The sequence below is a fragment of the Trachinotus anak genome, unplaced genomic scaffold (assembly GCF_046630095.1).
Source record: "Trachinotus anak isolate AG129_WGS33_773 ecotype Australia unplaced genomic scaffold, CSIRO_AGI_Tana_v1 ptg000023l, whole genome shotgun sequence".
In the NCBI taxonomy this organism is placed as follows: domain Eukaryota; kingdom Metazoa; phylum Chordata; class Actinopteri; order Carangiformes; family Carangidae; genus Trachinotus; species Trachinotus anak.
Window position 1 is genome coordinate 530,966 of NW_027273874.1, and position 14,863 is coordinate 545,828.

The window sequence follows — 14,863 nt, forward strand, 5'->3', positions numbered from 1 at the left end:
CTTTTCTCTTTTTTCACGCACAAAATACATCGTGAGTGTCGGTTAAATGCACAGAAGCGGGGATATTAACTAAAATGAACCAGGAATAGATTTGAACACGCTTAATACCTCAACAACATGAACGGCGAGCGTGTGCCATCGGAGAGCCTTGTGATTGGCCGAGCGGAGCACTTGCTCGATTCTGATTGGATGTCGGGGACCTTCTTTGGCGTGGGAGTGTTCGTGGACGCGAGTGCCAAACATTTATTCTCCGCCGGCTGGATAATTTTCAGCCGGTCGAGAGCCAGTTTATCGAGACACTATGGAAGAAACAAGAAGTGAGCCCGGGTCCAGGTAGATCAAGCGCTTAGACCAGATTTACGATACTTTATCAAAAATAATTATGCAACCAGAAACCCGGGATTTTACCTCAGGATCTTCACAGTGACAGATGGATCATCACTAAAGCGCCCAAACTGTTCCACTGAGCCGTGATCTGACTGGAGACACAGGTAAATATTTATCTCTCCTCAGGATTGCCTCCCTCTCTTACAGACAGGACAATTTGATCAAATATAAAAACCTTGCATCGCGCAGCCAAAGCCGGTCTGTCACAGTAACCTACTTTACGAGTGCCGCACCACCCTGAGCATCCAAGTTGCATTTTCTCCTCTCACCCTAACTTGATTGTGCCGGAGAAATGATTTCAGCACACGTCACTCATCTGCATAGGGAGTAAAATGCAACCAGCCTTCAAGCCTTTTTGCGCCTTGACACGGTCTCTGTCCTCGCCGTGTGATAAAAGGACCTGCTAGTTGCTGCATACCCGAAACTACAAACATGGAAGGTACAGTTTGCATCTAGTGTCATCCCGAAATATATATTTATGTCCACAGATAGGAGACACATCTGGGTTGCAAACTGTCCAAGATGGATGCAGCGCCGCTGTGCGCAGGGATGCGCGGCGGAGCGACAGCGGAGTATCTCTAAATGCTCATCACCCCCGCGGGGTCGCTCTCATCCATGCCTCAATATTGCCGTTTTTTCCAACCTTGCAGGAGTAGGATGTTACTAGCGTCCGCCGTGGTGGTATGGGAATGGCTGAACGAGCACGGACGCTGGCGGCCCTACAGCCCGGCTGTCTGTCACCACATCGAGGCAGTCATCCGGAGCGACCCTCGCTGTGGTAGTGTGGTCCTCGGCCAGGTGGACTCTCGCCTCTCGCCCTACATCATCGATTTGCATTCCATGCACCAGTTCCGACAAGACACAGGTGAGGAGCGGGGAGGAGAGGCGGGGACACACGGCGGAGGCTGTCACGGTGGAGACGGGCCTGAGGTGGAGGCCTCTTTATTGCTCATGTGTGGCTACTTTATCTCTGCTAACCCTTTGTGATGATTCTGCTCCAGATGTTGGTGCTTTGACGGTGGTGTTTTTCTGCTGCACAGCTGCTTCTTCTGCAGGGTTTAGATTCTCATGTGATATGTCGTAAATGCCATTGATTACATTTTAAATTTCCCAAATCTAGTCTCCTGTAGTTTCTTCTCGTTTTGTGCAAACATCATTGAAGGACAGGGATGTATGAGGTGCATCTGTGGCTTTCAAAGTTGTCAGTGGTGAAGTGAGTCATTCTGGTAGGATCTGTGTGTGTGTGTGTGTGTGTGTGTGGCACAGTGGCAGCTGAAGTGTCCAGTCATACTCAGAAGCACAGTAAACACTTCACTCTGGCGGGTTCGTTGCAAACACTGTCATCAATATCACTGTGTTGAGTAAGAGAATATGGACGTAAGAGGTGAACTATCTCAAGTCAAAGCTTCATAACAGAGAGGCAAGTGTAATACAAAGCAGGGAATTGTCAGTTGTCCAATGTGTAACTTTGGCAAAGACCCCAAAATCGTCCCTCTCTCTCAATATTGGCTGACAAAAGCCTTTGTGCGGTTTGTTTTCTAAACCCAGCAGAGACTGAACTGTGGGAGCTAGGCAGGGTGCCCCAATTTAAATAGGAGACAGGGATGAGGAGGAGGAGGGGGAGGAATTTTAGGAGTCTGAGCTCATAGGCAAAAAGGGGTTGATGGGAACAGACGTTGTGAATGAACTCCCTTGTTGTCCTGTTAAATGTGTCAAACTGTGCCACACGTACTGTATGGATATCAAGTTGGATCCCATTCAGTTTCTTCTGTTCAGACGGTTTGTGAGTTACCCTATTTTTGCTACCACCATGGAGGGATTACAGAACCGGCCACAGGCTGGAGGGCATGAGAGGTCAAGGGGCCCTTGGGCGAGAGCCTCAGTATGAAGTGACCACGGACACAAAATGACCACAAAGAAGTGCAAAACCCAAAGAGAGGTGAAACAACTACAAAGGGACAAAAAATGACCATAAGGAGACACAAAACAACAACAAAGAGATGGAAATTCATCATTAAGAGATGTTGAATAGCCAAAAAAGACACAAAATTATATAGAAGGGTGGGGCTTGATTTTCTCATAATCCAATCCTGGCTATCATTGCTGTTGTTTAAAAAAAAAAACAAAGAATACAGGCTGGGCTGTAAAATGAAAATGTAAAATGCACATTTCTCAATTCTGGAAAAAAAAAGCTTTCATCTCTCACTTAACTATCAAGCTCTCCCTTCTAAAAGAAATGTGTGCACTTCTGCTAAAGACAGGATTTGCTATGGGAAGGCTTTACAGTTTGAAGACTCTGTAGAGTTTCTCTGGACACCCTGGGAAAGCAAACACAGCCAGCTTTGGGTCGGATCAAGGCTGCCAGCCAATCAGAACACAGAACACCGTGTGCTGTTACCAGGGGCAACCTGTTTGCCCAAATTCTTAGCAAGCAAACACAGACATGTTGAATTTGTTAGGGTTGTAATCTACTTGTCCTCAGCAAATAGAAGTCCAGTCCACTTACCTCTCCTCTTGCTTCTGCCTCTCAACACGTCATGATTACAGTTCAAGAGATAGAGGTGTTCAATATGTGGTTCACACTATATTTTTACGACAGTACTCTAGGATATGTCCATTGACATGCAGTAAATCACTCCAGAGTGTCTTTCGAAGACACCAGACCAGGTTAAAACCTTCATAATGTGCATGACTCATTTGTTTATGTTGTGACCTTCTGACCCTTGCTTCAGGTACCCTTCGACCGGTACGACGTAGCTTCTACGACCCAACGTCAGCGCCGGGACAGGGCTGGTTGTGGGAGTGGGAGAACGACGCTGGCAGTTGGACGGCGTACGACACAGAGGTGGGCATCGCCATTCAGGCGGCACGAGATCGTCAGCAGCCCTGGCTGGACCTGGCACCGCTGGGTTTCTGCTACCTCATTGACTTCGAAAGCATGACCCAAATCAACGGGCAGACACAACGCTGCCGGCGCATCCAGCGCCGCTCCGACCTGGCTTACCCGCTGGTGTCCGGGCCCCTGCCCAAGTCTCACCATGCCTGGGGGCCCACGTCAATGCCCAGCCATGGAGGACTGCTTGGTGTGGATGTATCTGGAGTGGGCATGGGGATCAGGATGAGCAGCAGTGGGACTGGAAATGGGAGTGCGTACCCCAGCGGGGCTCTCCCTGCTTCAGCTATCACCTCCCTGGGACAGCCCTGCGCCTGTCAGCAGTGTATGCTGGTGCTGAGTGTCAAAGCGGGCACCATGTCGACCGCTCACACTCTGGGTCGGAGACCTCCACAGACCAAGCCACCTAGTCCCAAAATCAGCAGTCACCCAGTCCCAGGGGGGTCGTACTCACTAACCCTCCCTCGGCCTCCTTCCCTGTCGCGATCCCTTTCCCCAAACAGGACGTCTATAGTTGGGGCAACAGGTGGCTTCAGTGTAGGTGGTATGGGTGGTGCAGGAGGTGTGGGTATCGTCGGTGGTAGCGGCATTAACAGTGCCAGCCTTGGCTTTGGAGGAGGCTTCACCCACTCTCTGTCCCTTCTTGGCTCAGCTACCGCCGCCCTTTCCATCTCCTCCAACCGCCCCCCTCCTCCACCTCTCCCCCCACCTCCGCCGCCTCCTCCACCTCCCTCCACCACACCCTCATCGGTCGCCACCTCTCCCCCTCACCCCTCCACCTCCTCCTCCCTCTCTGTATCCTGCTCCGCCCCTACAGCGCCCGCTCCAGGCCCCCCTCTCATCTCCACGGCTGCCTCCACCTGCACGCCCTCGCCTTCTGCCCGCGTCCTGGGCCCAGTGTCTTCGTCTGGTGCTGCTGCCTGTGCCGCCCCTCTGCCGCCCCGGTCCAGCCTAGCAGGGCTGAGCCGACCTGCACTGCAGCGAATCGCCATGGCTCAGTCACGTGCCCTCATCGCCTCGGGGTGAGTAGACAAAATATTCTTTTACTGCCCAAAAAGTTCTACCCAAGAAACAGGAAACAAGAAGAAAACCTCTGAAAATAAAATGTATAAATGTATAACTTTGCATGTTTAAGCAAGATTTGCATTCCCACAAAAGACACCCATTGGATAAAATCAGATTCGTTCTGTGTCTTATTTCATTTCAGTCCTAAGATTAAACTCTTCTGTGCAAATGATGTCAAATCCAGATGTGATGTCCTCATCACCAAAACAAAGGGTGTGGTGGTTACAAGTTACATGCAAAGCACCCAACCCAAATTTTTTTTTGTTACGCATCAGTGAAACATGAGGACATTTTAATCAGAAAATGTTTCTAAAACATTTCATGTATTATTCAAATGTTCCCAGTGATCACATCCCATATCAATTTACTGTATATAGAACAAAATGAGACCAACTGAACAGGATATGTAAGAAAAATCAGTTTAGACGGGAATTTCTCATTTGTTTGAAGGCCTCATTACACGGTGTCTGACATCAGCCCGATTAGCATTCGTGAGCCTTTAATCTTTGTGACAAAGTCCACCGGGCTCGTTCATTTCAAACAATGAAGAGCATTCATACTGAACGAGCTCTGCTCTCACAAGTGTTAGCACACACTCCAGACGTTTGTCATGCAACAACTTAATGATGGATTTAAACACATGTACCTTGTGCACATATAGTTTAAATATATATAGTAAATACCAAACATTATGGACTTATGGAGACACTTGCACTTGGGCTGGTAACCGTAGCAACCAGTGTGGCCCACGGGGCTTGTTTCAAAAAGCAGGTTCGCAGAGTTGACTGAAAAACTTTTCTGATTACAACCTCAGCCCTATCCAATATGAAACAGGGAGTAATAAATAAAAAAGACACATTCCAGGTTTTATAGCAAACCACATCTGGAATGCATCTCGGATGCAGCTGAAACACATCTGGGATGTCTGGGATGTCCTGATTGTTATAAAATGCTTGGTATGCAGTGGTCCTCTTGTGCCGATGACTACAACTTTTTTGCACGGTGTTCTGATGTCAAGAAAGAAATTAGACACACAAACAAGGTCCTGTGGGCCTGAAGCCTTAGTGTGTAGAGGGGCACGTGGTACCTTCACCTTATATATTCTATAATGCTAAAAAAAAGTGCACAGAGTTACTGTCACCAGTTGTATTGTGAGATGGCATTCATTGTGAATTAGATTTTCATATTGTTTCGATTACAGTGTTTTTTCATTACCTGCCTTCCTTAAATATTCAATTTCAGATGAGAGCTTGGCAATAACTCTCACAGTAGTGTAACTTTACACTTTGTCAATGGCAGAGGAAAGTAGATGTTCTTGTTTTGGCTTTTTAACAAGGTAATTTAACTTTTTTTTAACGGAGAACCATATCAGGCACATTTTTATTTGGTCAAAGCAGATTATTTTTATAGGTCTTAAAACATGTCTGTGGGGTATTTTTTAACAGCTAAAGGTTCTGATCATGTAGGTCATCTGGTATCCATGGTGTTAAAGTAGTTTTCACAGTTGTCAGCATCAGTGAATGTTAAGAGGTGAAGGATGTCACAGTGTCCAGGTGCCATAGCCAGAGGGCGCTGGTTAGCAAGATGGTTGTGGTTCAGAGAAGACTCTTAGAACAAGGACAGGGCTGTTCCTTCATTATTTTATCATTACTTCCTTTTTGCAGCTGGTGGTGGCGCTTTCTTGTGAGCATGTTACAAATTTTGGCCTCTAGATTTCATCATACACCCAATTATAGCCTTTCATCTTATAACACTTTATCCTCACCGTCCTTAAGTCTCACTGAAAGAGTTTTTTTTATGGGATGGTTACTTGTTTTGCAGTTGCCACAAATATGAAAATTTCATAGCATCCAAGAAAAGCGATACCTCATGCGTCCTCCATAGTTCAAAGTCACTAAAGAGCAAGTCTTAATGAATTTGGATGCTTGTACTGTGATTAAAAAAAGACATTATGCTGTGGATAATTTCCATATGAGCCACCTAACATTGCCCCAGGAAAGCCCCTCAATTTTCTGAATCCTCACATTAGCTAGGACAACCTCTGTAAAACTGTTTAGCAGCAGCTAAGCCTCAGATTAATACCAAATACCACAGGCTTAATATTCCTGCTCCAGTAATCTCTTGTGTTTTGCGTCAGGTGAGCTGCGTGACTGACCCGTTCTTACAGCATATCAGGTGAGAGTAGTCCCCTGCCCAACAGATGCTCGCACCTGCTGCTGTAGTAAAACCGGCGACGTCACAGATGAAGAGTCCCTCTCATCCCGTCAGCCTGGGATTCTCGGTTCACCTCTCTGCCGCTCGCCCTTCTTCTCTCCCTCAACTTGTTCTTAGCGCCGGCTCCACTTAGTGCTCCTGCTGCTGTGCTCCTGCTGTCATGCGTCTAACTGCTTCATCCCCGAATTCATGCACGGCACCACATGTACTCTCATGCACGTGGTGGAGAAGGAACCCAGTTTTAGAGTTTTATCATACACTGTTAATCATACATAAACAGTAACCTCACATTGATATTGAGACACAAATAATTGACAAAATGCTTGAGGTACAGATTGATTTTTAACTGATAATGATTTAAGTCTCCTTAAAGAAATAAAGCGAAGTATGTTGTTATAGTTGACAGTCATGGTGTAATGCATTCTGACAAGACAATTACCACAATTAATCTGTGTTGTGATTATCTAGGTCATTGATAACCTAGTGTATGCCAAACAAGTGAGTGGTGAGCTCGTTTTAAAGTTTGTTTTCGTTGAGAGAGCTTGCCGTCAGTGAAATGGAGCAGGTGGTTTCTTAGTGAGGGCTTAAACTCTGAGGGGTCTCGACATCACAGATTATCACAGTGATGAAAGCAGCCTTTGGTCCACACACCTGTTGTGGCCCTTTCTCCGCTCGCCGCAGTGGGTTTGATTTTGTGCCAGAGCCACAAAACACTCTAATATTGGCTGAAAAGATGTAGGCTGAAGCTATAGCTCATCACACTTCCCTACCTCCCGACATGATGTTACATGAACTGACAAACCTCTCACTACAGGCCAGTGTTACTTTTCACCGCTATTTGAAGATATATTAAGACTGAACACTATACTATTGGAAAAAATAAAAACCTGAACATGAAGCAAGATTAGGACTTCCAGCATGTCAAACATACAGGGACCACAAGAAAGAAGAGAATAAAAAATAGAAGATAAAAAAACATTTTTAAAAAACTCATCCACAGATTTACCTCTTTGACAGATATGCATCTTCTTTTTATATTTGTCCTTACCCTTGTTTTTTTACATGTACTTATTCCCCTAAATTCATACGGACTCTCTGATTTTAAACAGCCTCTGAATACAGTCTGGGAGTAAGTAATTTTGTGCTTTATCAAATCAGAAAAAGACATAAACCCGTGAAGAGGGAGCAAAAACTCCAAAAAGTTTTGAGGCTCTGGCACAAAATCAAACCCACCGCGGTGAGCGGAGAAAGGGCCACAACAGGTGTGTGGACCAAAGGCAGCTTTCATCACTGTGATAATCTGTGACGTTAGAGACCCCTCAGAGTTTAAGCCCTCACTAAGAAACCATCTGCTCCGTTTCACTGACGGCAAGCTCTCTCACCGAAAACAAACTTTAAATAAACTTAGAATCACAACACAGATTAATTGTGGTAATTGTCTTGTCAGAATGCGTCACACACCATGACTGTCAACTATAGCAACATGCTTCGCTTTATTTCTTTTAATCAGACTTAAATCAATATCAGTTAAAAATCAATATCAGTATTCATTAATATCTATAAATATCACTTTCAGTTTCTATTTATTTTGTCATTTATTTGTGTGTGTTTATTGTGAGTTTACTATTTATGGTTATTGATAAGGACCAGAATACACTGAATTGAATGGAATTGAATTGAAATTTGACTTGATTCAAGGTGTGAGCTTGTGTCTGCAAAGTGTGTGAGCGCTGCCATATGCTGCAGCTTGTGTGTGTCCATCACCCAGCGCTGCAGATGGAGGCGGCTCTAATGCCACTAGATTAGCCTGGATCTAAGAAACGTGACTAGCCGACACACCTCTCCTCCTCTTGTTTCCCACCCTTATCATGCTTTTTTCCTACCGTCCTTTAATCTTTTCATCATATTGCTCGCGCTTACCTGCCTGCCACACAAACGTCAATCATCTTATTCATGCTCGGGTTTGAGCCTGAGCCAGCTGCACATTATGCGACTTTGTGAATCACGTAAGGCACGAACACAGGAAGCTAATACCTCAGCTTGGACCTGTTGTTGGTAAACAAACCAATATAGTAAGGCGGTACAGTGTAATCAGATTGACCAGTACAGGAACTGAACAGTACAGTCACTCTTAACTGGAAGGTTTTCCATGTCTGTGTTGCATCATTTACTCAGAGGGACAGTTATTGTTGATGTGCAGAGGCATGCAATACATTTCTAAACATGGAGAATCTGATCATTTAGAGTGGGGAATATAGTTTTTCTGGCTGCGACTTGGCCCCACATTAAGCTTGTCGGTGGTTATACAAAAAGTTCATCATGTCATGTGTTTCAATTTATGTGTTTAAGGCTTCTATTTAAAGTTGTTAGAAAGGTGCACATTGTTAAATCTACAGGGGCAGAGGGCTGAAACCTAAATCTTACACTTATGACATCGACATATTGTGGTATCAGTCTAGTCGTGTTGTGTTAATGCACAGTCGTATGTGCTCATGTCTGTCAGCCTTATGGCAACCTGGCAGTGTGACACGGTAGCTCACAGGTAATCCGTGCTGTGACGAATCTCTGGCCTACAACCAGAGTTTAGTCAACAGATGGAAACAGGTGGATTAGCCCTATAAAAGAGGACGGAGACCTGACACCAGCGCACAAGCCGAGGAAGAGAGAGACAGGAGACAGATACACTGACATACTACTGTTAAACTTCAGGATCGAAGTGGATATTGTTGCTGGAACAGTTTGACTCGGATTTGTGGTCTCTGTTGCTTTCAAGAAAAGAAAGATGACTATTATCAAAACCGGCAGACTGTAAGTAAACTTATGTGACTGGATAGTCTCAGTGGTGATACTATTGTATACATGACAAACTGTTGTTGTGTGGTGTTGTCGTTTCCCCTGTTGACGAGTAGAGATATAGTGCAACGGTGGTTAAAAATAGTATGGCACTTCATCAAAATAAGGGCATATATGTTTAACTTCTATTGATATCATATTGAAAATATCTATTTGGCTTATTCAATGCATTGAATGAGTTTTTTTTTTTTTTTTTTTGCCTTTTTTTTTGCTTATTTGACAAATGAAACATAAAAATGGACAGCACGGCCCAGTTTCTGCACATAATCAAAGCTGCTTCATTTGAACACCAGTTGATGTCCTCATTTTAAGTTGAAAATACTTTTAATTGTCTTTCAAATGGCATCTTTGAATTCAGTGATGGTTAATGCAGTCATTATACATATTGTATTATATGAGGTCTACCCAAGAATTCAGAGCAAAGTCACTAATTTGCCATGGGCTGTCGTATTAAGGGTTAAGCCTTATACAGCAGGAAGTCTCATCTGATAATTGTAGGACAGTATGTCAAGTCAGCGTCTGTTTGTTTCTCCACATGACTCGGCAAAATCTCCTTAACCTGCTGACACCGGGTGAACTTAGGTACTAGCATATGCTCCGGGCAGCTGTGTAATTCTGTCTGTTTACAGGTGACTCATCAGATTTTGACACCAGACTGCTGCGGTGACCTGACCTGTGATGTGTCTGCTTTAAGTGTGTCATTGATCTGTAGATTAATGTGAGATTGTCTTCTTGTGTTTCAGAGTGCCAACCGTTCCAGTGAAGAACCTGAATGGATCTAGCCCTGTACACCCTGCACTGGCAGGTAACTATATTGAATATATTGTATTTAAATCTATCATAAGTACTTTCTGAAAATTAGGTCTGAAATTCAGCTGTTAAAACTTTAAAGAGGCACCTTACTTGTTAATTAAGTGTGTTGTACTTTTACGTGACACTGATTTACTGCCCTACAGACGACGCAACTAATGACATTTGGCCCCATATTGAATTAGTCTTTGAGTAAATCCACTGACCCGCCCTCACCAGTATGGTTAATAGATAATTCCTAGATGAAGAGCTCATCAGGCACAGAGTAAACCCCAAAAACAGTGTCTCACATTCCCCCTCTTCTGGCTGTACACAGGTATTACAGGCATCCTGATGAGCGCAGCAGGACTTCCTGTCTGCCTGACCCGCCCTCCCAAGCTGGTGCTTCATCCTCCACCTGTCAGCAAGAGCGACATAAAGCCAGTGCCCGGTCTAGGTCACTGCTGCCGCAAGACTACCAAGAAACAGGCCCGTAAAGGTGGGTGGGATAATGATAAGTCCGCTTTTGGTTTAGGCTGAATGTGCGTTTTGCTTATAAAGAGATCATCATTAAACTTTGTGTTTTCATCTTGTAGGCAAAACCCCTGAGGAGGTGGTGAAGAGGTACCTTCAGAAAGTTCGCAATCCCCCAGAAGAGGTGAGTTCTCCTTCTTCATGGTTTTCAGCCACCAGTTCACTTAAATAAAACATGAAAGTTTAAAAACCCTTGACATCAGCCCAAATGATGATAATTTTTTTAATTCTTACAATTTTTAGTTTTGTTTTTTTTTTGATGTTTTTAAAACAGCCAAGAATAAAAAGCGCAATAAAAAGATTGGTTAAGGTATAGATGGAACTTAACATTCTCTTCCCAACTCAGGATTGCACCATCTGCATGGAGGCCCTGGCAGGACCATCGGGCTATAAGGGCCCCGGCGTGGGTGGTATCTCCCGGGCGGAGTCGGTGGGGCGTCTGGCACAGTGTGGTCACCAGTACCACCTCCAGTGCCTGGTTGCTATGTACAACAACGGCAACAAGGATGGCAGCCTGCAGTGCCCCACCTGCAAGACCATTTATGGAGTCAAGACTGGCAACCAGCCCCCAGGCAAGATGGAGTACCATGTCATCCCCCACTCACTGCCTGGCCACCCTGACTGCAAAACCATCCGGATCATTTACAACATCCCTCCTGGCATCCAGGTAAATTGAGTCCAAGAGTTTCTATGAGACCTGATACAAAAATATCACTCTATCAGGTGTTAAGTCTTTGCTCGGATGATGCCGATGTGCTGAACTTTGATCTCTGTCTTTAGGGCCCAGAGCACCCAAATCCAGGCAAACCCTTCACCGCCCGTGGGTTCCCCAGACACTGCTACCTCCCTGACAGCGAGAAGGGACGTAAGGTAAATCAGGAAACATCTCTTTCTGATTTTATGTGTAGAAAGAAGATCACGTGACTGGATTATGTAATAAAATGACTTATTTTCTTCTTCCTTCATTTCTTTGTCCAGGTTCTGAGGCTTCTCCTGGTAGCTTGGGACCGCCGGCTCATTTTCTCCGTGGGAACATCCAGCACCACCGGTGAGTCCGACACAGTCATCTGGAACGAGGTGCACCACAAGACGGAGTTTGGCTCCAACCTGACTGGCCACGGGTACCCTGACCCCGGCCACTTGGACAACGTCCTGGAGGAGCTCAAGGCTCAGGGCATCACCGAGGAGGAGTGTCTACCCAGAGACTGAACAGAGACATTCAAGACAGCGAAGGCAAGAGAAACCAGGCTGGAGTCTGTAAACACACAACGCTGGGAAGGGATCCACAGCTGGACAGGTGAATCACTTTTCAAATCTGACAAAATGAACAGAGAGGAACTTTTACCACCAGAGATGGAAAACAACTTCAAAAAAACAAAACCCTTCACAGGAACTTTACAGAAATAGTTTCAGCAGAATTTGCTGAGATAAAAATTTCTCTTATGACTGCATGAGTCAGTTTTGAAACATGGGAAATAATTTTCTTTCCTGATGCAGTAACAGTGTCAAGATTGCAGATGTTATTCGGTAAGACATTTGAGACCACTGTGCACATATGAGTCAGTGTTAGATTAAAAAATCTGTCATTTATACTGTGAGACTTCTTATCAAGAATGTAACTAAGTGAATTTTGCTGAATTGAAGTGTTTACCGCGACTACTGCTGCTATGTGGAATCGAAAGAAGGTGAAGATGGAGACAAAAAGTTGGTCAGTAAGTTTTTTTTTAAAGTGTTAGTCCACAAGCAGAAATAACTTTTCACTGCAGATAAATATTTCAAGTGTATAACTGGATATCTGAGCATGGATATTTGCTGACCTCTAGTGGTACTTTTCCAGAACTACATTCCTTTTTAGGTTTGATTTTTAAATTGTATTGTTGTATATTATGAATACTTGATATATTATATGATATCATTTCCATTCTATCATGTTTTTATATTTTAATTTTACAGTTCTGTTTTATATGGTGTAATTCATTGTATTGTTTTTGGGTGTGGCGTGACAGACTGAGATGTGGGGTGAAGTTAAGATATGCTGCTCGTGTACCTGAGTTTGCCTGACACTTTATATGCCATTTACCAGCCCCTTTCTTTAAAAACAAATCATTTTCAGTATTTTGTATTTGATGGGTTCACAAACTGACATTCCTTAATTGTTCTGTCCTCGGAGCATGGGTGCATTTAATAGCTTTCTGTGTCTTCTTGTATCTGCATTACTATTAAGGACTGATAGAGGAAAAGCTACTATGGATTATACCACCCCGCCCTCCTCCCAGGAGGAGTAAATACCCAAAAAGCTAGGATTGAACCTCCTGCCTGAGCTCAGATTTGCACAGAGCTTTCTACTTAGTATCAAAAGGAAACGGACAGCTTGTATCTACTGTACTTTTGTGTAGGACACACACACACCAGCCTCAAATGCTCTAATCACTCTACAATGTGGTCTTTAGTTGTTTTTGTCATGTTTAGTGTTTGCCATGAGCAGGTGCAAAAGACTATCTCTTGTTGTGGATCCAGCTTTGGCCAAAGTGATCCAGTCAGTTTGAGTTCAGTCCATTGCGGACTGGTTTATTATGAGGTTACGAGATGTACGACAGTATGTGTTGACATACTAATGTAGGCCAACATTAAAAGCATTTATACTTTATAATACTTTATGTATGCACTGTACTGTATGTATGTGTTTTATGTGCACAAATTTGCATTAAACGTTTTTTCTAAGGTTCAAAGAGATAACAAAAATCTACTCTGGTTCACTCTTTCATTTTATGTAACACTGATAATGTAATGTTGATTGAAGTCCATAAATGTGCCACCTTTTATTACTTTAAAGTGAGACTATATGTAACCTTTGATAAACAGTAGCCGCTATAGCCACAAGTGACAAATACAACATAGGAGTAGTGAAATCCACGAACTGCATCCAACTATCTATCCAATCCCGGGCGTATTGAATTGACTAATGCGGTGTTTAATTACTTCTAAATTACTTCTGATCATATATGTACAATTTTTTTATTTTCAAAAGTTACATAGTCTCGCTTTAAAGAGCATTAACATTACCTGAACCCGAACGCCACATCACATCACTGTTGCAACATACAACTAAAAATGTAACTGCGGTGTCATGCTGTATATTTTTTAGCACAGACTCATCATGAGTCTGTTGTAACTCTTCTTTTATCTTTGACCAAAAAAAAACGATTTAATTAGAAACTCTAATTGTGACACTGGAATTGAAAGAATTTTAGAGTTGTTTTTTTTCTTAGCTGGTTCAGACACATTGTCCCTGTGGGTTTAATGTTTTCAGCCTTTTTAAATCAATGTCTGTTCCGTTATTGCTCTGTTAAGTTTGCAATATGATTTCAACCTTTGTATAAATATTCATGGAAAGATTAAATAAGGTGACAACAGAGACTGCACAATCTAGTTACAGTATACAGTATGTTTGAAGTACAAGCAACTTGCGTATGAAGTACAGTGGGACTATTAAATTGAAAAATAAGTTCAGATCAAATCAGTTTTCCTCTGTGTGTGTTTGTGTATCGTGTTACTCTGAGTGTGTTCCCTAAAGCACTACAGACTAATGACTGGGAAAACTACCTTTTTGTCTCTGGCTACAGCGGATAAATGTACTAATATTACATTTTCCAGGATATTGGAGTGATCGAATATTAAAATAAGTGATATGTCTCCTGAAATGTTGTGTTCCACTGTCAATTAACATGCAGGAAGTACTAGTTATAACTGGTTTAATTTACTCTGTGAGTGCTCACAAAATCAGATGATGATTCATCTTGATTCTACATATACTGGTTACATATTTTTAAATGTATTGTGTATTGTATCTTCAGAAATAGATTTCTGTTTAGTCTTGTCATATAGTTAGATTTTACGATATGGTCGGATTTTATAGATCACCCACATTACTGACTTCTACCTCTAGACATGAGAGACGCATGAGCAGTTTATCTGTAGATTAGTCTGGCTCCTGGATTAGTAGTCTGGATTACCTCCACCTTAATGAATGAAAAAATGTATGAGGGTAACTAAATACAATTATATGGACCCCAGGAGTCCAGGGGGTAATAGGCATAAGTTGTAATATTGAAGTCTCTGAAATACTAA

At 43.3% G+C, this 14,863-nt stretch overlaps 1 protein-coding gene across 3 annotated transcripts; it reads left to right on the forward strand.

Moving 5' to 3' along the window:
* Nucleotide 1: 1 nt before the first annotated feature.
* dtx4a (deltex 4, E3 ubiquitin ligase a) lies at nucleotides 2-14,252 on the forward strand. Of its 3 annotated transcripts, none has more exons than XM_071459411.1 (9): nucleotides 2-491; nucleotides 1,038-1,252; nucleotides 3,120-4,302; nucleotides 10,156-10,217; nucleotides 10,539-10,700; nucleotides 10,798-10,859; nucleotides 11,082-11,402; nucleotides 11,516-11,605; nucleotides 11,714-14,252. In XM_071459411.1, exons 2-9 carry the CDS (start codon nucleotides 1,045-1,047, stop codon nucleotides 11,942-11,944), a joined length of 2,319 nt encoding a protein of 772 aa, XP_071315512.1. In that variant the 5' UTR covers nucleotides 2-491; nucleotides 1,038-1,044; the 3' UTR covers nucleotides 11,945-14,252. The 3 variants fall into 3 exon arrangements, with proteins under 3 accessions (XP_071315512.1, XP_071315511.1, XP_071315510.1); XM_071459410.1 differs by lacking the exon at nucleotides 2-491 and adding an exon at nucleotides 547-826; XM_071459409.1 differs by lacking the exon at nucleotides 2-491 and having other exon boundaries at nucleotides 833-1,252.
* Nucleotides 14,253-14,863: the final 611 nt, after the last annotated feature.

Coding starts and splice junctions, on each gene's coding strand:
- dtx4a (XM_071459409.1), top strand. CDS start 970: ATGCTCATCACCCCCGCGGGGTCGCTCTCATCCATGCCTCAATATTGC. Junction 4,303..10,155: donor CGTGCCCTCATCGCCTCGGG/GTGAGTAGACAA, acceptor CTTGTGTTTCAG/AGTGCCAACCGTTCCAGTGA. Junction 10,701..10,797: donor CAAGAAACAGGCCCGTAAAG/GTGGGTGGGATA, acceptor TTCATCTTGTAG/GCAAAACCCCTGAGGAGGTG.